The sequence below is a fragment of the Culicoides brevitarsis genome, chromosome 1 (genome assembly GCF_036172545.1).
Source record: "Culicoides brevitarsis isolate CSIRO-B50_1 chromosome 1, AGI_CSIRO_Cbre_v1, whole genome shotgun sequence".
NCBI lineage: Eukaryota > Metazoa > Arthropoda > Insecta > Diptera > Ceratopogonidae > Culicoides > Culicoides brevitarsis.
In genome coordinates, this window is record NC_087085.1 from 12,824,918 (window position 1) to 12,850,225 (window position 25,308).

Consider the following 25,308-nt stretch of genomic DNA (forward strand, 5'->3'; position numbering starts at 1 on the left):
ATTAACATAATTTTTCACTCGTTTTTACATGAAAATTCAACTTCTGGGAAAAAAATAAAAAAAAATCCAACAACATAATTTATTACGTCCTCAAGGATGAATTTTAATTTTATCGGATATAATTAATGTTGTTATGCAAGAACTTTTCCTCGTTATCTATAAAATAATAAAAATATTGTTACTCCTTATACTTTTTTTTATACTCATTAACAACAAATTATGAAAGAAAACTATAAGGAAAAAGTTGTTGATTTTATGAAAACTTTGGAATAATGAGTAATTTTCATAGTTTTTTCTTCTTATTATAAAAAATTATCAACAAAGTTTTATTTTTGAGCACACAGAAGAATAATAACAAGAAACAAAAGCATTGTTGAAACAGAAAAGCCAAATTAATTATTTTTTTTGTATTAAATTAATGAGCCTTCTTAAGATTTTTTTTTAATTTGAATTAAAAACTTTTTTTTTTATTACGCGCTTTCATCAATAAAATTTATTTTTTTCCGTTTTTTATATTTTTTTTTATCTACAAAGGGTCAAATGTGTGCTTCTTTCATTTTTTTGTAAACAAATATAATTTTAATATATAATCTACACACACATTATTCTAGTACAGAATTCCTTAATAATAATAAATTAATCTTAATTTCTTATTTAATTATTTATTTTAGCATAAATACAATTATTTGCTACCTATCTATCATCCGCTGCTAATGCTTTCTTCTCTATTATAATATATGTTATATAAATATAAATGACTATCATATTTTCTCTGTATGTTTTTTTATTACTTTTTGTAAATAGTGAAGTTTTTTTTTATTTCGTAGAATCAATTCCTCATTAGATTTCAGCGGATTCTGCTTAAAAACTATATAAACTCGTTTTTTATTAGTTTTTCATCAATGAACAGCAAAAGCTTTTTTTTTTGTTAACTAACATGTATATAACACTGTATGATATAGACGAGTAAATATGTAAACTGTTGCGGTTTAGTAAGGAGAAAAAAAAATGAAAAGTGTAAATAGTGATCAACTAAAAAGGGATGATGAGAAAGATAGATAGAATTACCTTGTTTTGTGGTAAATGGTGAAAAGGAGACATGAAATTACGTGCCAGAGTAGATATAGTAAGAGTTTGTAGGCAAGTACAATGATTGATTAATAGTTTGTATGTGACATGAACTGAAATATTTCAATTTATTTATTCATTCATTTAGTTGGAATTTTCTATGGATAAGAAGATTTGTGTGCCTGATGGATCGATAAGGAGTGAATTTTCAATATTTTTTGGATTTAGTTTATTTTTTAAGAATAATTTTTTTTAATCTTTCAAAAATTTAAAATTAAATTATTAGCTTTCATTATCATTAATTTAATTATTTAATTAATTAATTTTAAATTTAATTTATTTTTTAAAACAATTAATGAAATTAAATTAATTATAATAATTTTTTAATTTAATTTTAAAGCTTTTAATTAATTTTTTAATAATCAAATTTTTTTTTAATTAAATAATTTAAAAATAATTTAATAATTTTTTTTTAAAATTATTTTATTTTAATTAATTTATTTTTTTTAAAAATAATATAATAGATAGATAATTTAAAAAAATAATGGGTAAAAATTTTCTTGAAATTTTTAAATAAAATAGTTAAAAAATAAATTTCAAAACTAAAGAATATTATTTATTTTAAAGTTTTGATAAATTTCAAACATCTTTTTTACCAAATTTATATTTTCAATTAATAAAGAGGATAAAAAAAAGTTTCAATAAATATTAATAACAATAAATTTTAAATTTTTAATTAATTTAATTTAATTTAATTTTTTAATTAATTTTTAAATTATTATTTGTATAGTTTTAAAAATTATTTAATAAATTTTATTTAAATTAACAAAAATTAAATTTAAAAAAATAATTAAAATAAAAATTAATAAAACCACAGCTTCACTCCTTTTCAATCCACGCGACAATTTAAAATGAAACTCTTGCATATCCCAACAGACCAGCTGTTGTCGTTGAATATGATTCAATGAATAAAGAGATATGTTGTTCATGATGTTATTAAAGTGTCCTTCAGTACATAGCAAAAGTATTTGTTGAATTTCATAAAATTGACATGAAACATTTTGACTTCTTAAGTATCTTGAATACTTCTCATGATATTTTTGATGAGATATGTAAACGTTCTTGTCAAATTCAGGAAAATAAAATTCTTGAAACCCTCGAAAAAATATTCATAAATCATTTACAGGTAACATGAAAAGCATTGTTTCCTACATTTTTTGATTTTGTTTCCTCTTTAAGCAACAATGAAATCCGTTTATTCATAAAAATAAATAGCTCTTCTTATTGTTCATTGTCTTAAAAAAGCCATTGTCGTTAAAGTCTCTTTTCTAGCTGTTGTTGAGTATTTTTTAAGTAACCGTATCGTTTTATGCTCGAAAATACTCAAAGCACACCCATAATGCTCATTATTATCATCTTTGTATATTTTATTTGCTCTTCGTTATTCATTATTTTCATTTTCATCACATTTAAGGCTGATAAAATTTTCCCTCTCAAACTTTTGTATAGCAGCACCATTTTAATATGTAACGTTATATTATTCATAGGCGTTCGTACATGTTTCGTTGGATTCATGATGAAGTGTTGTTATGTGAGTTGAACCGACCATAAAATACAATAAAATTCTCTTTTAGTTTTAAATAAAATATTATTATTACAAAATGTTTCAAATTGTATCTGGATAAATATCTAAAAAGGTTTAACTTCTAATAAATACTTTTTGAGTTAAATTTCATCAAGAATTTAATAGAAAAAAATTGTTAACAGGAAAAAAAAGGATAAAAATTGACCTAGAAAGATTCTCATGCGGTTTGTTTTGTTTTTGCAAAAGAGAAGAAAAATAAAAACAAACAAAATGTAATGAAAATCAATTAAAAGTTGTACGTCGAGTCCATTTCCATTGAACGATATTTTTCGCATGAATTCAATATCCGCCAGCGATGAAATTGAGTTGTACACATTTTGCATCACGTTTCAACAAAATTCAACGAATTTCGTCAAAAACCTGTGGCTCCATGAAGTTTTAATTAAATTGGCTGCCAGTAAGAAAAACTTTCCCAAAAACTTAAAGTTTGAGAAATTTTACTGCCAAAAAGGTTCTTGATCTTCTAGACTTTAATTTGAAGCAAAATGTGCAACAAATGAATGGCATTTATTTAATTTTCTTATTTTATTTAATAAATAAATAAATAAAAGTTTTAATTAGTCTTGTCTGCAAAAAATACAAATAAAATTTTAAATGGACTTTTATAATTAATTTGCTCGTTTTTACCTCGTTACAAGACAGATGAGCCTTATTTAATTAAATATATCGTGTTTTTGTTGCTCCAGGTACAAATAAAAAATGATTTGTTGAAAAGGGTTTTTCTAAAGATATTTAATAAGTTAAATTCCGTAAAAAAAGGACCTACTTCAAAAATTCAGATTTTAATTAAGCTATTAAAATTACATTTTCGTGATTTATACAGAGGCACATTTTTTAATTATTTTTTCGTTTCTCGTGTTTTAACTCTAAAAGAGAGCAAGGATATTGTCAAAAAAGGTGAAATGAGCACAAAAATGGGGAATTTGAGCTCAAATTGATTTTTTAAAAAAAAATTATTTACACACAGATTGAGCATTTTTTCGACTTAATGTTGTTAATTTAAGTCAAGCTTATCAGATAAAAGCAGTAATTTATAGAGATATGACACTTATAATAATTTTTAAATGAGTTCTTACCTTAATTTTTAATTTTATTTATTAATTTTATCGTATTGTAAATATCTAAAGACACTTATTGACGCGATGTTGTAATCATCATTTTTTTTAATTTTTGGTTCAGTCAGTTTTGATAAGTTCTTTTTTTGAGGACTACAAGGTCGCAATCACACTACTATAAATGCTAGACACTGGTTTCTACAGTAAAATTAAATTTTTTTATGACTATCAGATTTTTTGGTTGAAATTTTTTTGTTTTATGAGGGAGAAATTAGGATTAAATCTCTACTTTTTGGTTTAGAATAACACAATAACGAAACTCTGTTGCCTTTGGTTTGATGCGGGATTCCAGGTGAAGGATGAGAAAGTTAATAAAAAATCATTCGCATGCCAATTTACCATCAAAACTACTGAGCGCAATGGCGAATGCTTGCAATGCACACAGCGGATACCTATAGTCCATGGTAAAGACATCCTCGGAGGTGCGTCCAAACTGCATGACGATGTAGTCGGGATCGGAGTCGTGTACGAGTTGAAAATTCTTTACGGATGCCTGCGTGACACGTCCGTGAAAATTGAGCACGTACGATTGCGTTTCGTCATTCCAGACGGGCGTTTTGTTGTGCAGCTCCACGACGTTGTCCATGTTCTGTTTTTTGGAAGAGAGAAGAAGAGAAAATATTTACGTGAGTTGTCAATTAATTAGTCTTCGTTTAATTTGTGAATTTCTAATAAAATTCAGAGTTGCATTCATTTTTCGATAATAATAGAGTGCAGTCAATCCCTTTGAAGTGCGTTGCGCTTATCAGTCTCATCTTTTGTTCATGAAATGCAGGTACTTTATTGCGATGTATTTTGCACTTGGATTCGGATTATCAGCGTCGATATGAGGGTTCTCATAAGTTTGCATGTAAAGTTTTAAAGTGGGTGACGCTTATCGACATGCAGTTTTAATTAGAAAACGTTCGTTTTATCTCTACATTTTCTGTTGAGTAATCAAACGAAATGAGTACAAGGTCATTGGAGTTATTCATGAAGAAAATTTATGATTATGAGGAATTATGAGTAAGTAGCTCGGCATAAAAGCTTTTAACGTAAAATGATTTTTCGCCTTGAAAATGACTTTAAAATAATTTTTTTAATACTTTTTGAATATTTTTTAATAATTTAAAAAAATTAATTGAAATTTAATTTAATATTTATTTAATTAAATTATTTTTTTTAAATTTAAAATTAATTTTTTAAATTTATTTTTTTATTTAATTAAAAAATAATTTAAAATTATTATTTTTTTAATAATATTTTTTAAATTTGATTTTTTTTATATTTTTTTTCATATTTAATTTTATTTACCTAATTGTTGGAAAAATACCTAAGAAAAATTTATTTCAAACTTCAGGAAAAATCTTACGGATAAATTAATGAATAAATTTTGAAATACTTTTCTAAATAAAATGTATGTATTAATATATTTTTGACCATTTAATAAAATTTTTATTATTTTTAAGATAATTTTTTATTAAGTTAATTGAATTAATAATTTAAAATTATATAAAATAAAAAAAACTAATTGTCAATTTTTTTTAGTTAAAAATAAACAATTCAAGCATTAATAAAAAAATATCCAGTCATTTTGTGAAATTAAAATTAAATTATACAGGTAAATTAAATTATTTGGAATTAACTGTCTTTTTAACATTTTTTCATTTAATATATTTTTATATTTATTTATTTTATTTTTTTTGAGTGAAATATGTATGAAAAAAATTTCTTAAATATTCTTAAAATTTTTAATTCAAAAAAAAAAAATATTTTTCTAATAACTTTTATCTCCAATCTACAAAATTAGGTTACTTCCCACAAAAACAAAAAAAATCTAATAAAAAAATAATTTTCCAACAAAAAATTGCTCCTCATATCCCACAAATAAGAATTAAATTACAGAGCTCCGTTGCTAAAAATTTATCAAAAAAAAAAACTGTAATAAGCACTCTTGAAACCCAAAATAACGGTTTTGCTGTTTGCCACACATTGCGGCTTGTATTATAAAAGTAATAATAATTTTTCCACTTCCTGCGTAGCACACACTTATTTTTCTCTCTCGAGACGAACCAATGCACAGCGCCACAAGAGGAACATATTTTTTCTGTTATTATGTTGCCATTGCAAGACAGCACATTTATTTTTTGTTTTAAAGTGAAAAATGCAATAAATTAACGTTAAGCGTGTGTGTGAGACATTATTATTATGTGTGTTTAACTATCATAAAAAATAATAAAAAAATGCAGCATGAAAAATTGAAAAAAAAAAAACGACGAGCATCCACACCTGTCTTGAGTGTTTGTACAATTTTTTTAATTTTTTTTTATATAAAAAAAAATATTTTTTTTCTTAATTTTTAGAAAAAAAAAATCATAGGCAACAGGCAAGTTTTTCGCTTATTTTAAAAGAAAACTATTAAGAAAATTTTCTTGAAGAAAAAAATACGAAACAGTGATAATAATAAAATGTCAATCACTTCAGACACTTAATTTATTTTAAAATAACATGAAATATTTCCCTGCTACGTAAGCTAAAAGGAACAAGAAATAAGAAATGAACCTCATTAAACTTGTTCTACTTTCTATCTTTGATTGTTTTTCTTATCGTACGGACGAGGAATGCCCTTTATTTCACAAAAGTGATGAATAAAATTAAAAAGGTACGTTCTATTAACCTACTTTGAACGAAAAAAAAAATGTCTTTCAATAACATTTATCGATTCGTCGATATTTTTTTTAAATAATTTATGATAACTATCCAAGTTGAATATTTGATAAACAGCGATTTATTGATTATTACCACACCTGCTGATTTTCTACATGCCTCGAAATTCCATTAGTTGCATGATTCGTAAGGTAAATTGTCCGAAAAAATAAATTTTTTACTTACTTTCGATTTCCAGCTGTCATAAAGGCCTTGTTGGTGATGGTCTATCGAACTGATTTTGACACGTTCGTCATCTTCGGTCATGCCAGGCAGTAAAACAGTCATGTTACGGGGACCCTTAAATCCTAAAATATTCGTATCCTATGGAAAAATGGAGGAAAAATCGATGCGAGTGATGAATTATTCAAATATTGATAGCAACTCAATCAATAGCGGGGCACTTACATAAACTATTACAGCTAAATCTAGTCTTGGATTGGGTGCGTTGATGTCTTTGCCGCCATTGTCGAATACCGTGAAAGACGTTCCGAACACATTTGATCGCAACTTTCCGATGAAACCATCAGCGTCTCGCGATAAATCTGTTGGATCGCAACTGATGACATAATTCGAGGTTTTACTTTTCTTCCGTTTCCGACCTGCGAGTAGAAAAACTTTTTTCCCGTAATCCCGTTCTAAATGCAGATAATAGATTGGATAAAAGCCCCGATCCATGCCTTTGCGATCGCGCGCGATGCGACATTTGTACAAGACGCCTTGTTGCGCTGGTTGCATCACAAATTGCTCAACTTGGCCCGTCATGTCGCCCTCGATGTCAGGCGAACGTAAACCTTGTCCGTTACTGCTCCCGTTGCTACTTCCATTAACTTGTGCTGGCGTCACGGGTGCCGCGATTTGTTTGGATCCCGCCAAATCATCCATGCTTCCGATATGAGTTGTCGGCAAAACTTCCACTGGCGTACTTTCGTCATCTTCGCTGTCTTGGGACGCATGCAACTTTTCGATGCTGATCATTTCGGTGTGCGGCGACGAAACGGGCGTCGATTGAATGAGTATTTGATCAGGATTGCCGGGTGACATCATGAATTGTAGTGGGCCGTCGTAGGCGTGCATTTCTCGACCTCCGCTGCCGTTTCGCATCGCAGATACGGGACGTGTTATCTGTAGGTCACTTGCTTGGATCATTCCGGGCATGGCACGTTTTTGTTTTATTTGTTGCTCTACTAATTGTCGCTATTGTGAGAAAAAAAAAGAAAAATTATTATTTTTTGTTATGAAAATTTTTTTTGATTCGTCGTCATATTCGTTACAATTTTTGCATGGAAAGCAGTGCGAATGAGAGAAATTATTCGTTCAACCGCAACATTTTCAAACAACCTTCAAAGGTAAACACAGACTAAATTATTAGCATGCAGTGTGTGCAACTTGTTGCTGCTGCCTCACATCTCTCGTCTCGCCACACTATTTTACTCTCACTCCATTAAACGTTATCATTTATTTACGTAAAACTGCATTGCGATTCGTTTCGTTATTTGCATTTTCGTTTTTGAACCGTAACATCGGATAATTTTCCTCTATTGTATTTTTTATTTTTTATATTAAATTGAATTGTAGCAAAAAAGAATTCCACAAAAATTATTTTAAAAAATTTTTCATAAAATATTTAAATTAAATTAAATAAATGTTTAATTTTATAATAAATTTAAAAAATTAAAAAAAAAATTATTCAATTATTTTATATTTTTATAAAATATTTAAAAAATTGCAGCAAAAAAAAACTTAAATAAATTTATTAACAAATTTTTTTTTCATAAAAAAATTTTAAAAAATATCAGTAAAAAATTTTCAACAATTTTTAAATTTTTTTAAATCTTTAAATCAAAAAAATTCATTAATTTTTTTTTTATCCGAAGACGAAGATTTCCATCATTTTTGAAATTTGCACTGCATTGGTTTAAATTTGACAAAGTTATATGGGGAAAATGTGCATTGGGGCAAGGTAAATAGCAAAATAATGTGCCATGAACCTTTTATTTTTTTTTTTTAAATTTGACCGATGAATGATTTTGCATTAAAAAAGTATAAAAATCGACCAATTTTTGAGGTTCGAATTCAATTTCACAATTAAATGAACAATGATTTCGCATAAAAATGATTGATTGGTACATTTCGCGTTAAAATCACGTTCGTTCGTTCGCTGAAAAGGCTTCTTCGCATAAAATTCAATTTTGATTGAAAAGCACAATTATTGTCAATGACCTATCGTCGGTCTCTCTAATAAATTCAAAATCCAATTAAAATATTGCATTTCAGACTTCTCGTACACTTTCAGGCAAGTCACTCGGTCCATTAAACCTATGAAATAAACTATCGACTAGTTTAAATAAAAGTTTGTCGTTTGACGAAGGAACGATTCACACCACATGCATTTTAATCCAATTACCATTTGTTATCATTTAACTCCATTGTCACCTTTATTGTCGCCTCTTATAGTTTAAATCTCATTTCTTGCTCTACACGAGTTTTGTTGTGAACTCTGTGCTTGTTTCTTGCAACCTGAAGATTATTTGAACGACTTTTTATTACTTTATGGACTATCATTGAATCGGTAAGGCATGAGCAATATTAGAAAAAGTTTCAAATTTCACCTTATTTGATTTCTCAAGAATATCAAATTCTTTAAGAAAAATTAAATTTCAAGAAAAATCAAAATTTTTATCAAATTTTTTAAATTTTTTAAATAATTTTAAAAAAATATCAAAAGTTCAAAAAATTAATTTAAAAAAAAATAAATTTGTTCAATTTATGAGTCATTTTTTATTTTGATTTAAGGAAAAAAAAGTCGGTAAGTAGAACGAAGTTAACGGGTAACATCAATTTCAACTAAAAAACTTTTTTTTTTACTTTGCTTCGTCCTCTAAATATAGCTCGATGATAATGTCGCCGCAAAATAGATGAAACCGAGAATTGTCTCGCCGCACGATATAACTAACCAAAACATTTACCTGATAATCGGATGTGAAAAGAATTTTCTCTCTCTTTCTACGTGTCGCTATTCACTATCATTGCAGTTGTGTGATACGGATGTGGCAAAGCATAAACGCCTGGAATGTGGCGCGTTCAAGTTACATTCTTTGCTTTTCTGTAGATTATGTCAATATATTAAATATGTATGAAACATGTCTAAGCGCAGTATATTCACACTTGTCACCTGATTTAATAGGAAAATAATGTCACACAGAGAAAAAAAACTTTTTTTTTACGTTAAGAGAAAGTTTTAAAGCGTTCAGGAAAATTATTTTTGAAGCAACAAGTTCGTGACAAAAGTTTTTGATTTTACAGAAATTTAATTTTTTGTTAAAAGAAAAAATATTTATTATTTTTTTCTTAAATATTTTGATATTTAATTTATAAATTAATTATTTAATTAAATCAAATATTTTTTTTTAATTTTTTAATTAAATTTTTTTAATATTTTATTTTTAAAATTTTTAATTAATTAAAATTATTTTTTTTTTTAATTTTTTAATAATTTTTATTTTTTTTTAATATTTTTTATTTTAATATTTTTTATTTTTTTAAATTTTTAATTAAATTTTATTATTTTTTTTTTTTAAATATATATTTTAAAAATTATTTAAATATTTAGTTTGTTTTAAAAAATTTTTTTTTTTTCATTATTTTTTTAATTTTTATTTAATTTTTAAATATTTGTTTTATTAAAAAATTAAATAAAAATTAATTTATATTATAAAAATAATTTTTTTAATAAAAAAAATTAAATTTTTTAGTAAAAAAAATAATTCCTTCAAAAAAAATTTTTTTTTAAAATGAACATTTTATCCGTTCTTCACACGAGTCTTATCACCGTGTCACATGTTTTTGCCATTTGTTTCATATAATTCATATAACAAAAAATTTCGCTTCAAATAAACTTCCGACAACGAACAATGCGAAACTTTTCCACAAAATCCTCGTATGTATTTTTATTTACGTACAACGGATTTAAATAAAGCGACGCTGATTCAATTACACTTTCATCACCGTCATTATTACTCTTATTATTTTTTCGGGATGGAATTTATGTTACGACAACTACTCTGATCTCGTCACAATTTATATTACACATTTTTCACTCTTGTCAGTCATAAAACTTTTTAAACGAAGGTATTTATTATGTGTACTTTTTTTTCATTTTATTTGAATTACATTCATTTTGCGACACCAAAAATTACGTGTGAGTGTGACTTTTTGACGTTGCTCGACAAATATTTGATCTAAAGCATGTTTTTTTGATGCTGTGTGTTTCAACTGAAATTTGAATCAACGATAATTCGATATTTTTTTCAATCCCCCGAAGAAATTTCTGGTCACAACCAACGCAATGCGATTTTTTTCACAGCAAGCAAGCACTTTTCATCACGAGAGGATGTCTTTACCGCATAATATTTCTTGATATAAAACTTTTTTTCTGCATCAATAAATAATTTGAGGTAAGAAACGTGTATCTCGTTGTTTTTTGCTGAAAAAAATGTAATATGTTCGGTTGAGGCAGTCAAGTCAACATGCATCGTTTGTCACTTTCCACAACAAATGTATTAAAGTTTTGACATCAAAATTGAATGATTCAATAAAAACACCTGTTGTTACGGTTTTCCTGCAGACAAGCACAAAATATAATAATAAATTTATCTGAAAAATTGCAAAAAAAATTTTTTTGCAGTTTTGCAGAATTTTTTTTGATATTTTAGGATAATTTTTTCATTAAATTCACCGAACTGGACACTGAAATAAAAATAATTGAAAAAAATTATTGGATCGGAAACAGAAAATTTATTCAAAAAATAATATTTTACGTATTTTAAACGATATGACGCCACTTTTTAACCAAAACCGATCGTTAAAAGTGGCGTCAAATGTTCTTATCAACATTAGTTTTAAATGTCTAAACATGAAAAATTGAGTTTTTGAAATTTTTGACATCATCTTTGCGGCGAGATTTAAATTTATCATCATCGTCATCAGCCGAAAAAATTTGATTTAGCTTCAAAATTACGCATTAGTCTTCTTTTTATGTAGTCGCGTCAGTAAGTTGTCGGCAATTCGACATAATAAATAATAAAAATTTCATGTAAATATTTGAGCCGACGACAATATTGCTCGACGAAATATTTAGAAGTAAGAAAAAAAAAATAAATATTCGATTTGAAAAATGAGATAGGAGCTTAATGCATACTTAATATTATGTTTTCTCTTGTTCTTCGACTGCGAATTATTATTTTTACTTAACGCGAGTAAAAAGAACAAGCGCGTGATTTTTCATATTTTTTTTTGTTGTTGTCGAAGATCGATATTAAAGAAGAAGATTTTTTATTGCGCAACAGGTATTAAATTACATTACAGATTATGGGAAACAAGTTTTATTTTGCTTTACAGTCGGCTTCGTCGCAGCCACACCTCCGATCGTTATTTATAAATAAACTTCAGTGCGAGAAGAAAAAAAGTGTTGTTAGTAAACAAATAAAACAAAAAATGTCGAGATCGGATGTCCTTGCAAGAGTTCAACAGTTGATCATTCATGCAGAAACGAGCAAAAATCATGCAATAAACATGGAAAATAATGAATAAAACATTAGTTTGGCGATCATAAATTCAAGTGAAACCCTTATGATGACACAATTGGGTTATTAACATCTCTCCGCAGTGTTTGCTTGGCGCAAAATTTACACAAAATGTAAAATAATAACCATAACATCATTTGTTTTATTCATTTGAAGGCAGCTAGAAAGCATAAAACTGTACAAATGACATGCTATAAAGCTCGGGGTAGTAGTTTCTGAATAGTTTTAATCCATTTATAAAGATATAATAGTAAAAGTTTTGTGGGACAACACTTTCCGGGAAGTATACATAAAATGTTTTAGCCGTTAGAAATATTATTTATTAAAAATTATATTTTTCTATTGAAATTTAAGAAGCAAAAATAAAAAAAAATCCATGAATTAAATTTTTTTTATTTTGATTTTCATTTTTAAAAAATTATTTTTTAAATTTAAATAAAAAATATATTTAATTAAATTTAATTTAAAATTAATAAATTAATTAAATTAATTAATTTAAAATTAAGTTAATTAATAAAATATAAATAAATTAAATTTGATTAAAATTTAGTTTTTTCGAAAAAAAAAAATAATTTTTTAATATTAATTTAATATTAAAAAAATATATAAAATTTTTAAATAAAATAGAACTCAAATTACTTTTGCAACGAATCAAATTTTATTAAGATAAATTTATTTATTTTTCCAAAAAATAATTTAATATAATTTTATTTTTTTCCATTTTATGTAAAATATAATTTTTAAAAATATTAAAAAAATTTAATTATTAATTAATAAAATTTTATTAAAATAAATTCGATTGATTTTTTTTTTTCAAAAAAAAATATATTTATTAAAATAATTTTTTTTAAATATTAAAATTTTTAATTTAAAAAAAATAAATTTAATTCTTAATTTTTATTTTTTTTTAAAACAAATATAATTTTTAAAATTATTTTTATTTATTATCATTTTTTTAATTTTTATTTAATATTATACTTGTTTAACTATATATTTTTAAATAAATAATTTTTTTTTCAATAATTAAATCAAATAAAATTAATGAATTGAAATTAATTAAAAACACTTTTTTAAAATATTATTTTCTGAAGAAATTTATTATTAAAATAAATTTTCAAAATTTTAAAATTCAATTTAATTTTAAATTTTATTTAAATTTTAAATAATAATTCAAATTAAATTAATTAATTTTTTTTTTCAGAAAAGGAAAAATGAAAGGCGTCTCCATTTAGTAAGAAAATGGTAAAAAAAAGCAGCATAAAACACGTAAATGATTCTCATACTTGACTTTAATTAAGCTATTGAAACAAGTGCCTCTTTAAACTAAAGTGTAGTGTAATTAAAAATAATTTACGCGCATACCAAACAAATTAGCACCTTTGATAATGAGACGACTATGCTTACAAACAATGATGCTCATGAAACTTAATTACCGTATTGAAACAAGAATCTTTAACATTTTTTTTTATCACTAAAGAGTTACGTACACAAAAAAAGCTAAATAGCACTCAAGGGACGCATTTCACCCTTTTTATTCATAAAAAAAATTAAAAGACTCATGATTTTCGTTCACGTTTCAAGGGGTCACCTTTTTATCGCATCTCATCTTACCGAACGAAAAAAAAATAGATAAAATTAGTGATTTTAGTGCTTTTGATCTTCGCGCATAAAATAAAATTTCTTTTTACAATACAAATCGTTCATTCATTCAAATTTCGCATAAAAAACGAGCCAATAAATTTTTATGAGGTGGGTTGGTTTCAAACTTTTTTTTCGCTGCGATTTTTGCTTGCGAAGCACTAAACTAGAGAAACGAAGATAAAAGGTGGTTTTATGTATTCACGAAAAAAAAAGAGTTATAACTTCACACGTGCGTTTAAAATATTCATTACAACAACACGAAATAAAGGCTTAACTAAAGGTGAATCCAATGTTTTGATTTATATTTCGTGATGTACGACGACGACGACCTGCTACGTTTTTTTTTAATATTATTGTTTTATTCTCGATTTTTTTTTATTATTGAAACAAAAACGTGTGTGTGTCAAAAAATTTAATCAAAAATTCAATTGTTTCATATTTGCCCCGAAAAATTTATTATTTGTAATGTAATCATTGACATGCGATATTAATATTTTTGTTATTTATTAAAACAGGTGAAGGAGTTTTAATGAATGAAAAATCACATATATCGTCAATAAATGGAGTGCTAAAGATGGCATGCGTATAAAATTGTAAATAAATAAAACATTTTAAATGATATAAAGAGAATATTTATAGAATTTTTAATTAAAAAATTAAATGATAATAACATTAATATGTGTTAAAATTGCAAAAAGGAAGTAATTTGAGGCCGAGATAAATTTTAAAAATGTTTCTTAATTTTTTAAATATTTTTTTTAATAGTTTTATTTTATTTTTTTTATATTTTTTTAATTTTTTATTAATTTTATTAATTTTTTCAATTTTTTTTTTATTATTATTTTTTTAAATCAATGACTTAATATTTTTATAGATACTTATATTTGTTTAAAGAATATTTTTTAAATTTTATTTTTTTTAATTCTTTTATTTTTTTATCATTTAAAATTAATTTTTAAATTAATTAATTTTTTATTAAAAAATCAAGAATATTTAAAAATTTATAATTTTTTAAAAAAATTTATTTATTTTAAAATTTTTTTCTCATATTTTTTATTTATTTTTTCATAAAGTTAAAAAAATAAAATAAATAAATAAAAAAAATTTAAAATATTTTTCAACCTATCTCAATATAAAAAAACAAAAAATTCACAACAAAGATAAAATTGCGTCTCTCAAAACCAATTTCAAACTTTGAAAACCCTCAAACGCATTATACAAAGTAAACATTGTTCTCTCACCCTTTTTAACGCACCTTAGACACGAAATCGTCAGTCACACTCCAGCTACAAGTAGCATTAGGTACAATTCTCTTTAACTTTACTCAAGAGACTTTACTTTTAAGACAAAAACTCAAAACTTTAAAGATAAAGACACCCGAATTGTAAGTAAAAATAATTTTCGTGACACCCTTTTCATGCATAAATTACGTTCGAGGGTTGTTTATTTTTCTTCAACTTTCTGTCACTTTTGTAACATCTTCATTTTTTTGTCTCAGAAGAATATTTTACACAAAAATATGAAACAATTTTAGTAAAACATCAAGAAAAGCACACTCTTGACTCGATTAAATTACAAGAAAAAAAAAGATCGTGATGTAAGCAAATATTTTGATTTTTTTGTGCGAATAATTAACTTAACTTTTTATAACGTTATTCATCATTTTCTCATACATACAATTATATTTTACAAGCTTACGTTAAATAAGTGAAGTATGCTAATAAAACAAATTTATTATAATTTCCTGAATGAAGCGACTTAACTACAAAATAATCAGTTGCTGTAAAACAAAATTAGCTAAAATTAATTCTCGCAGTAAGATTTATAACCGATAATTTAATTTGCAACTTTTGTTCGGAGTAATTATTGTGAGTAATTTGTATCGCGAGAATTGTCTGGTACGGGAGATTATTATTTGCTCATGCAATGAACGTGATTTAATGATTTATTATTGACTCCTCCGCATTCCAATTAAGGGTCAAAGGTTCAACGAGTGGCATGATTTTTTTTCTCATCATGAGAATTTAAAATTTTTCATAATATTTATTTAATAAATTTAATTAAATTTTTTATTTATGAAAAAAATTAAATATTTTAAATATTTTTTAAATTTTTTTTAAAAAAATTAAATTTAAAAATAAAAAAAAAATTTTTTTTGAGAATTTTTCCGAATATTTATTTTTTTGAAAAAATATATTTTTTTAAATTTTTTATAAAAATAAAATAAATTATTTAAATAACAAAAATATTAATTAAATATTTTTTTAAATTTAATTATTTAAATTAAATTAATTAATTAAATTTAAATAAAATAAATATTTTTTTTGTTCATTTTTCGTATTATAATGATTTTTTTTTATTTTTAAAAATATAAATATTTTTCGAATGTTTTATTTTATTTTTGATATTTTTTATAATTATTTATATTTATTTTTTTTATTAATATTTTTTATTTTTTAATAAATTTTAGCAAAAAAAAATATTTTTATTTAAATTCCTTTATGAAATTCTCCCGTCTGCTAAATATGCGAATGCAATAACTCAAAATAAGATAAAATACATTCTCCTGACTCGAACGATAAAGTAAACCAGAAAATTCAAACCGATAAACCATATGTTATTGCTTCCAGTTACACGTTCAAACAAATCTGTGATTTATGACATATGCCATCGTTGTTTGTTTGTTTTAGCTACGGAAAATTGTTACAACATTTAAATTGAACTTTTAGTGAAATCTAATAAGTTTTAAGCTCGGGAATTACATTAGATAAATTTGTCTTACACTGAAATTAAATTTCAAATCCTCTAAACACGAAACGGAGCAAAAATTCACTAAAATCGTAAATTTAATGTACAAATTAACATAAATGACAAAGACTCCCACAGGTATCTTCTCATGAAATTTTTTTTCAGTCCAGCTTCTTTCTTATCTCACCATCGCATGCAATAATTTTTGTGTTAACTACGTTCAAGTGAGACACACGGTTCAAGGTTAAAAATTCCCCAAAGTTCAGGTTCTGTTCATGTTTTTGTCAAAAAAAACACACACAAAAAACAAAACAAAGCACCGGTTTCACATAATTTTTCGTATAATTTCACGTTAGGCGAGCGACGACTTCGCAGCTGTGATTTATCAACATCTCATTTAATGAATTGAAACCACCAACTATGGTCGTGGTGTGAAGAAGCATCAAGTGTTAAAATAACCAAAACACCTTAAAAGACAAAGTTTAACCATCGTGCGTCGAGAATTAAGCATTTTTGTCTGTGATGTATGCGGTGCGAGAAACTTTGAGTTAATTATTCTAACGACCGCATAGCAGATGGATGTGGAACCATTTACAACTTTTAATTATTATTATTATCCTCCTTTTTTTTCAACAAACTCTATTATATTTATATTTATCTTTGCCGTGCAAAAAAAAAGTGTGTTATATAATCATAACAAGCAAAAACCAGTTTTTACGGGTCGTAGATTAGAAATTTTGCCAGGGTAACTTTTTTTTTGTTCTAATCTACGGAGATACGCAAAATATTAAATAATACAATAATAGCTTGCGGCTACCGCGATATTTAGAAGATGAGAAAAAAGTTGTTTAGATAATTAAATAAGAATTGGATCAAAAGAGAAGAAAAATATCATTTAAAAAAATAATTTCTTTAATGCATTTCGAAATTGTTTTTTTTTTTTTGAAAATTCGCGATACTTTTTTTGAATGATTTTTTTGATTTTCTATGAAATTTTAAGAATTTTAGCAAAATTTCTTTTTTTAATTTATGAAAAATTAAAAACTTCTAATTTTCGAAAATCATTTTATTAATTTTTCAAATTTTCGAATCTTAATATTTAAAAAAAAAATTAGAAATTATTTTCATTTAAATGCTTTTAAAAGCTCTAAATTTGAAAATATATTTGAAAGCTCTTCTTGAAAAATTCTCCGAAAATTAATATTTTTGAAATTATCCGATAATATCAATTTATCTTAAAAAAAATTTATTTTCGAAAATTTTAATTTTATTTTCGAAAATTTTATTTTTATTTTAAAAAATTTTATTTTTATTTTAAAAAATTTAAATTTTTGTTTTGAAAATTTGTTTTTGATTTTGAAAAATTTAATTTTTAAAATTTTGAATGTAATTTTAGAAAATTTATTATTGAAAAAAATATAAACTTTTGAAAGTCCGAAAAGATTTCATATTGAAAAAAAATATCTAATTTTCGAAAATTGTTTCATTTTTTTTAAATTTTCGAAAATTTCGAAACTTCTTTCTTTTGATGAAAACTTTGAGTTTTTTTTTGAAAATTTCGAAAAAGAAAGCTCTGAAAGTTAATTTTTAAATTATTTCTAAAAATTTTAATTTTAAACCAAAATTCAAGTCAAAACGCATTAAAAAACACCAAAACGAAGTAATTCCATTTAATTTATCGCTCACTTCAACAGACATTCGGGAGTCGAAAATTATCACGCAACACCTGGCTGTTACTCGCATGTAAGTCACATCAAATCAGATTAAAAACTAATATGAAACACCAACAAATGTCGACACTAATTGAATTAAATGGGCTCACGGGAGGAGGGAGCAAGCGAGCGAGCGATGAGTGAGTGACAAGCATGCATCAGACATCACCATCACACGAGTCACTGCCATAAAAATTACATTTGCATGACACACATTGGTTTCACACTAATCCGTGCGTCGATCGCACATCAATAAAACTTTTATTTTGTCAATAAATTACGCGAAAGAAAAGAATCATAAAAATGATGCCGCAAAAAAGTCTCTTTCTAAAGACAATCAATTAATGACGTATGGCTCCGAGTAACTACCGATAAATCACGCGCGCGGCGTCTCTTCTGTTTTTTTTTTGTCAACAAACCGCGCGCGTATGAATGACCGATATTAAGGACCGCACACCTATTTCTAGTTGTGTCTTTTTTTTAAGTTTTTTATGCTAATGCGCCGCTTCGATATCCGTTACGAGCCCCAGTAACAACAGTGACAACTTTATAAACACAAACACATAAAAATTTAATACGCGAACTTCATTCATAAAATGGTCATCTTCTTTTTTTCTGCTGTTTTTTCGGTTTTTTGATTCACACATGTCCCGTACAAAAGTTAATGATTCGCGATAAAGACCGATACATATAAAAAAATCATACGAGCATGTGTGTGACTGTGTATCAAATTATCGCGACTTGTGTTTTTGAATATATTTTTTTTACATAAATATTGAAAAATTCTAAGACCTGACATCAGTTCAGTTCAAACATGGCAAGTGTTCGGGTCCTCTCATCGTTATCATCATCGGTTTCATCGCCAGTGGCCATCTTTTTGGCATTGAATGTTATTTTTGTTAATGTAGTGTTAAGTGTTGATTATTGCTCGATACAGAAAGAAAAGTGTAACAATAAACCGCACATCGGATGTTCAAAGAAATCTACTTTTCAGGTATTTAAGTGATAAAAAAAATTATTAAAATAAAAAAAAATAAAAAATTGAAAAAAAAAAAATATTAATGTTGAAAAAATTAATACGCAGTTTAATAATGAATGCTACGACATGGAAGTGATTCCGATGACACAAGGCATGAAAGATGCTGTCGTTAATAGACATAATCAACTGAGGAATAAACTTGCAGCGGGAAAGACACCTAAATATCCATCAGCTAGCAGAATGAAGGAAATTGTGAGTATTTTTTATTATTTAATTTTTTTTTTAAATTATTTCGTATCTTTATGATTTATTTAAAAGTGACGATATTTAAATAAAAAATAAAAGTTCTCTAAAAATTATATTCTTAATTTAAAAAAAATAAAATATTAACAAAAAAAAAAAAAAAAATGAAAGAAAACTGGTTCAAAATAAAAAAAAAAATCGTGTGAAAGTGCAAAAGTTTTTAAAATTAAAAAAATTTTTAAAAATATTAAAAATTAATAAATTGATTTAAATTAATAAAAAATTTAAAACATCAAAAAAATACTTCAAAATAATAAAAATAAATTAAATAAAAATTTCAAAATAAATTAAAAGGAAATTTATAAAAAAAAATAAAAATTAAATTATAGAAAAAATTATATTTAATTAAATACCTAAATAAAAAATAAAATTAATTAATAAATTATAAAAATTTAAAATTTTATATTCAAAAAATAAAAATTTGGTAAAAAATTTGGATGTCAGAATTTTTACTGAACTTTTTTTTGACAAAATCCTTATCATCGAGAATTCTCTAGATAAATAATTAAATTAAAAAAATATAAAATTTAAACATAAAAAATTTTTCATTGTCATATTTTTAACTGCCAATTTATTTTATGCGCCATATCTCGTTAAATTATAGACAAAAAAAGATTAGGCGTGTCTCGATATTTATCCGAATCAAACAAATCAACAAATCTCCATTATCACTCTTGAAGATCTTTAATTTTTTTTACATTCAAGACACGAGCAAACATAAAACGCACATAAAGCAAAAAAAATCAAACACGCCAAAAAAAGCAGCTAAACAGCTACTACACTAGTTTTTTATTGATGTTTCTACGATAAAAATCGCAATAATAGAGATTTCTTATCTTAATCTTTATTGTTTGATCATTTTTTTTTTCGTTTCGTGCATCAAATTTAGCGGTAAAACTGGAGTTTTTGGATCTAATTTTAGCTAACTAATGAACAAGACCACCAACCATAATTCGCGCATAACGATGAGGAAGAATAAATTATGAGCTTTGATTGGATTTTTTTTAACGAGAACGCGCAAAAAAAAACGTAAACAAAAGTTTTCGATCTCGTAAGCGACTTAAAGATTTTTTTTTGTGGAAGTAATTCGGAAGGATTAACACCTACTACCGTAAACAATTTTTATTTTTTAATTCTTTAGAACATTCTACACGTGCCAATTGTTTGTTTTTGTTTTTTTTTTATTTAAAATTTTTTTGACATCATCGCGCGCCCTTTTTCATAACCTCAAAAAAAATGTTTACAAACAAATGTATATGACGCAAATACGAGTCAATGACCTCTTTTTGCGATGTGTTAATTAATGCCATTTTCGCGGCAATCTTTGAAAAAGTATGCCATGCCGAAAATTTATTAGTTCCATTTTTCGTCGTCCAAAAAAAAAAAAAGAAACGTCGAGAAAGATTATCGAATGAAAAATGACGGAGGCACGTGTGTTGGTTATACAAAAGAGCATCAATATTTACCGTTCATGTGATTTGTTTCGTATTCAAGATGCATTTGTCTCACTGTCAGCGTCTCATGACTCAATTTAACAAAAAAAGCAAAAAAAAAAGACATTGTGTCTCCAATCTTTTCAAATTTAAATTTTTAATGAGCGTTGCATGTATATAGCAGACTTTCATTGATTAAGAACACCTGGTCCAATGCAAATACTTTTTTTTGTTGTTTTCTTTTAAAAACTTTTTTTTTGGCGGTGCCGAGTTCAAGTAAACAAAGCACCAGAAAAAAAGTCATGTCCGCACATTTTAACGATGAGAATTTTTAAAAACATCTTTTATCTTAAAACGAATTTGCATAATCTCCCACATCATTAGCATAACTTGTTTATTCGAAAGTAGTTGGACCAGCGACGATCATAAACAAAGATATAATATTAACGTTTTAATATCATAAAAAAAGAATAAATAAATAAAAAAAAAACGAAACGACCACAGACGATTCGGGAGTCGGTAAATTTCCTTTGTATCCGAATTATTTTCCGTATATCGAAACTTGTTGTTGTTTTTTCGTTTCGTTTTTGTGCGTCAAGGAGTCTGGTTGTGCTTACTTTATTTTTTTTTTTCACTTTTTATGTAGATCAAAACGTTTATGCTAATTGAATTTTAATTTTTTTTTCTTTTTAGTTCTGGGATGATGAACTCGAATCTGTGGCCTGCCAACATGTCAAGTGGTGTCAATTTGATCATGATTCGTGTCGGGCAACGCGTCATTACGACAATCCCGGGCAGAATTTGAGAAAAAGTTCGGACTATGTGCATGTTGACCCGGATCACGAACAAATTCTCGTCGAAACAACGGATGACTGGTTTAACGAGTATTCGAATGTGGCATCAGATATCGTCGACAAGTATTCGAGCGGAAGAAGTTGGAAACTTTATGGGCATTTTACGGTTATGTCTCGCGATGTACAAGATCGCATGGGTTGCTGCATGGTGCAGTATTTGCATTACGAACGGAATTATTGGTGGAGAAATACGTGAGTTTTCATGTTTTTTTTTTTTTTTTATTAAAAAAAATTATTATATTTAATCAAAACGAAAAAATGTATTTTTAAGAATTTAATTTTTTTTATTTTAAAAAAATAAATTAATTTAAAAATCAACTATTTAAAATTAAATAAAATAATTTTTATTTTATTTTTTAAAATTTTTAAAAATTTAACCTTTTTATATTAAAAAAAATTAAAAATTTTTTAAAAAAAATTTTATTTTTTAAAAATATTTTTTAAATTTAACAACAATAAAAAATAATTTAACATTTTACTTTTATTTTTTTTAAATTAAAATTAATTTTTTTATTAATTAATTTAAAAAACTTTAAACAAATCAAAATTTTGTTAGTCAAATAATTTAATTTAATTTTAAAAAAACAATTTATTTTTTTAAAAAATTATTTAATTAATTTTTCAATTAAAATTTAATTTAATTATGTATTTAATTTAAAAAAAATATTTTAATTATTTTAAAAAATTATAAAAAAAAAATTTTAATTAAAAAAAAAAAATATTTAAATTTTTTAATTAATTAAAATTAGGAAAACAATATTATTAAAATTTAATTTTCTTTAATTTATTAAATATTTATTTATTATTTTCTTTTTCAACAGCTTGGTAACCTGCAATTACCGAGAAACAAACTTCATCTCTGAGCCCGTGTACATTCGAGGCCCTCCAACGAGTGATTGCCGTAGCTGGGGTCCCGACTACAAACCAAGTGTTAGATATCCCTTCTTATGTACCAACGTGCGCTAAAACCATTGACACGCCATCGTCATCATATTCAGATCTCCAGTTTCAAAAAAACGCCCACAAAAAAGGTGAGTTTTTACCCCGAAATCCCTTCACAAAAAATTTTAAACCCTAAATTTGACATTTTCCTCCATGAACAGCAAAAAAGGTATTACTCATATATTCAACAAACACAAAAAAAAAATCATCATCAACACCAGGATACGGACAACAACTCCATTACTTAGTTACTAACACGCATTTCAATTCACACACACGGAAAAAAAACAGAGACCAAAATATTAAAACGTCGCTCACATGACATTGTTGGGATATTCGTAGACTAGTATAAGGTTAGCTTTTAGTGATAAATGATGTAATTTGCGTATTGCAAAGTTCAAAAAAAGAAAAACAAACAAAAGAAAGAAGGATGAAGCCGAACGAGTAAAAAAAAGTACATTTCGAAGATAATTCGGGGACCTGGCGGAAATCAACATGCTGCCATTTTGATGTATTTTTTGCTCATATTAAATATTTTTTTCATATTTTTTTATAATGTTACTTTCATATGTTGTAAGATTTATTTTTAAGGAAGAAAATATAAAAATGTATTATTTTTTAGAGCTTTAATCGTCGTTTTGTTCCTCATTTATTATTTTTGTAGAACATTTTTCACTTTTGTTTTCCTTTTTTTTTCAAATGAAAAGTAGACCAACATTGAGATAACGAACAAGACAAAGATAAATAACGGAAACTTTACAAACAAATAAATTAAGTCTTACCGAGGATTAGAGGGAAAGAAATATGAGAGACGAAAATTTACACAAAATTTTATATTCTTGACCTGTGAGTAACGAATTTGACGACAAATAACGTGAATTTACGTAACTCCGATGATAATTGCTGAAAATTGAATCGAAAATTCAGATTTGTGTGAAATTTGATTGAATAAATATTTATTTTGAAGCAATCAGCAACGGGTACGATATCGACAATTATCAAAGCACAGAAGTAAAGTGATGGGCAATTTTTTGAGAATTTATGTCGATTTGAGTGCTTTTAAATGACAAAAGGGGATTTTCATGACGAGCTTAAGTGATTTTTATCATATTTTGGTTTGATTTTTGCTCTTTTTGATCATTTTTGTACGTCAAAGGATATTTTTGCCATAAGAATTTTTGATTTATAAAGAAGTTTTTAGACAAAACTTTTCAAAAGTAATTTACGATAAGGAGCTTAAAGAAGTTTTTCTTTGTAAAAAAGGCTTTTTTTCGACTTTGATGGCAAAATTATTTTTTTTTAATACTAAAATTTTTTTTTAATAATTTTTAAATTTAAATTAATTTAAACTTTATTTAATTAAATAATTAAAAATCATTAATTAAATTTAAATTAAATAATTAATTAAATTTAATTAATATTTTTTAATTATTTAAATTATTTATTTTTTATTAAAAAATATTTTTTTTTTCTAAAAAAATTGTAGTAAAATACAAATCTGATTAAATTTATTTTAATTTTCAAAAAGCTAGAAATAAATATTTAAAATTAAAAAAATCAGAAATACATGTTTAAAAAAAATAAAATAAAATAAAATTTAAAAAAAATCTAAAAAATCAGTTGAAAATCTTAAAACATGAAAAAAAAGTCAAAAATATAAGAATTTTTTTTAAAAAACTTTAAAAATCAGAAAAACTCAAGAGAATTGGTAAGAAAATAAAAAATAAATCAAAAAATACTTTAAATCACTCAATAATCCACGAATCAATCGACTGGGTATAACATTATTGATGTTTATCCGTATTGCCAATAAAATAACACAACATAAAAATTTACTTCCTTCCTTTTCAAATTGACCTTCCATTACCAAGATTACCGAAATTATGTATTTTATTTGCTTTTTATAAAAAAAATCCCTTTTTTCCTCATTTTTATGGATTAACAGTTAAAAATAATAATTTTAAAATACCAGACGGCTCCATTCCTTATCCCGTTTTTTATCGAACATGCACGTTTGCTTTCTCACACGATACTTATCGCGTATTTTATCTCACAAGTTACTCATCATTATTATTATTTTACAGCCAATCACATCGCAGCGAACATTTATCTTCGGCGAAAAACGTGATTTAAATGCATAATTATTGTAAAACATGATAATAATGATGATTCAAGATACATTGTAACTGCGGTTTCTAATGAGTAAGTAATTTATATCACATCAAGTCAAGTGATACGAGAAAATTATCGATCACTCACTAATTAATCTGCGAATTTTGCGATGTAAAGTCTTATCACGAAACGTAATTTGCTTCCTCAAACCGAATTTGGCGCACCTTCTTCACGATTTCTTCGCCAAAAATCTGTAATTGTTCGACAGGAAGAACATGACGCGGAGAAAAAACAATGAAATACGAAAAAAAAACTTAAAATAATTTTTAACAGCTCTTCAAAAATCCAATCAACGATCAAAGTCATCAGAAGAAGACAAAAGAAGTAAAAGAACGTCGTAACAATCAAAGCGTGTAGCAGTGTTTTAACGGCATGCGGCACGTTTCTTCTGTAATTGCGTGTATTATTGCTGTAGAAACTTAAGAA

At 25.4% G+C, this 25,308-nt stretch overlaps 2 protein-coding genes across 2 annotated transcripts in view; one reads left to right on the forward strand and one right to left on the reverse strand.

The window, feature by feature from the left end:
* Positions 1–3,824: 3,824 nt before the first annotated feature.
* Positions 3,825–25,308, reverse strand: part of LOC134832395 (protein king tubby) — a 35,146-nt gene continuing 13,662 nt past the window's right edge. Inside the window, exons 2-4 of the mRNA XM_063846405.1 lie at positions 6,922–7,710; positions 6,700–6,837; positions 3,825–4,417 (exon numbers count right to left, since the gene is read on the reverse strand). Of these exons, the coding sequence (XP_063702475.1) occupies positions 4,148–4,417; positions 6,700–6,837; positions 6,922–7,710 (1,197 nt within the window). The 3' untranslated portion in view covers positions 3,825–4,147. The remainder of the gene's footprint in view (positions 4,418–6,699; positions 6,838–6,921; positions 7,711–25,308) is intronic.
* On the forward strand, positions 19,014–22,734 carry LOC134827997 (antigen 5 like allergen Cul n 1-like). Its single transcript, XM_063840925.1, has 4 exons — positions 19,014–19,193; positions 19,284–19,430; positions 21,608–21,960; positions 22,590–22,734. The coding sequence occupies exons 1-4, from the start codon at positions 19,014–19,016 to the stop codon at positions 22,732–22,734; spliced, it is 825 nt and encodes a 274-aa protein (XP_063696995.1).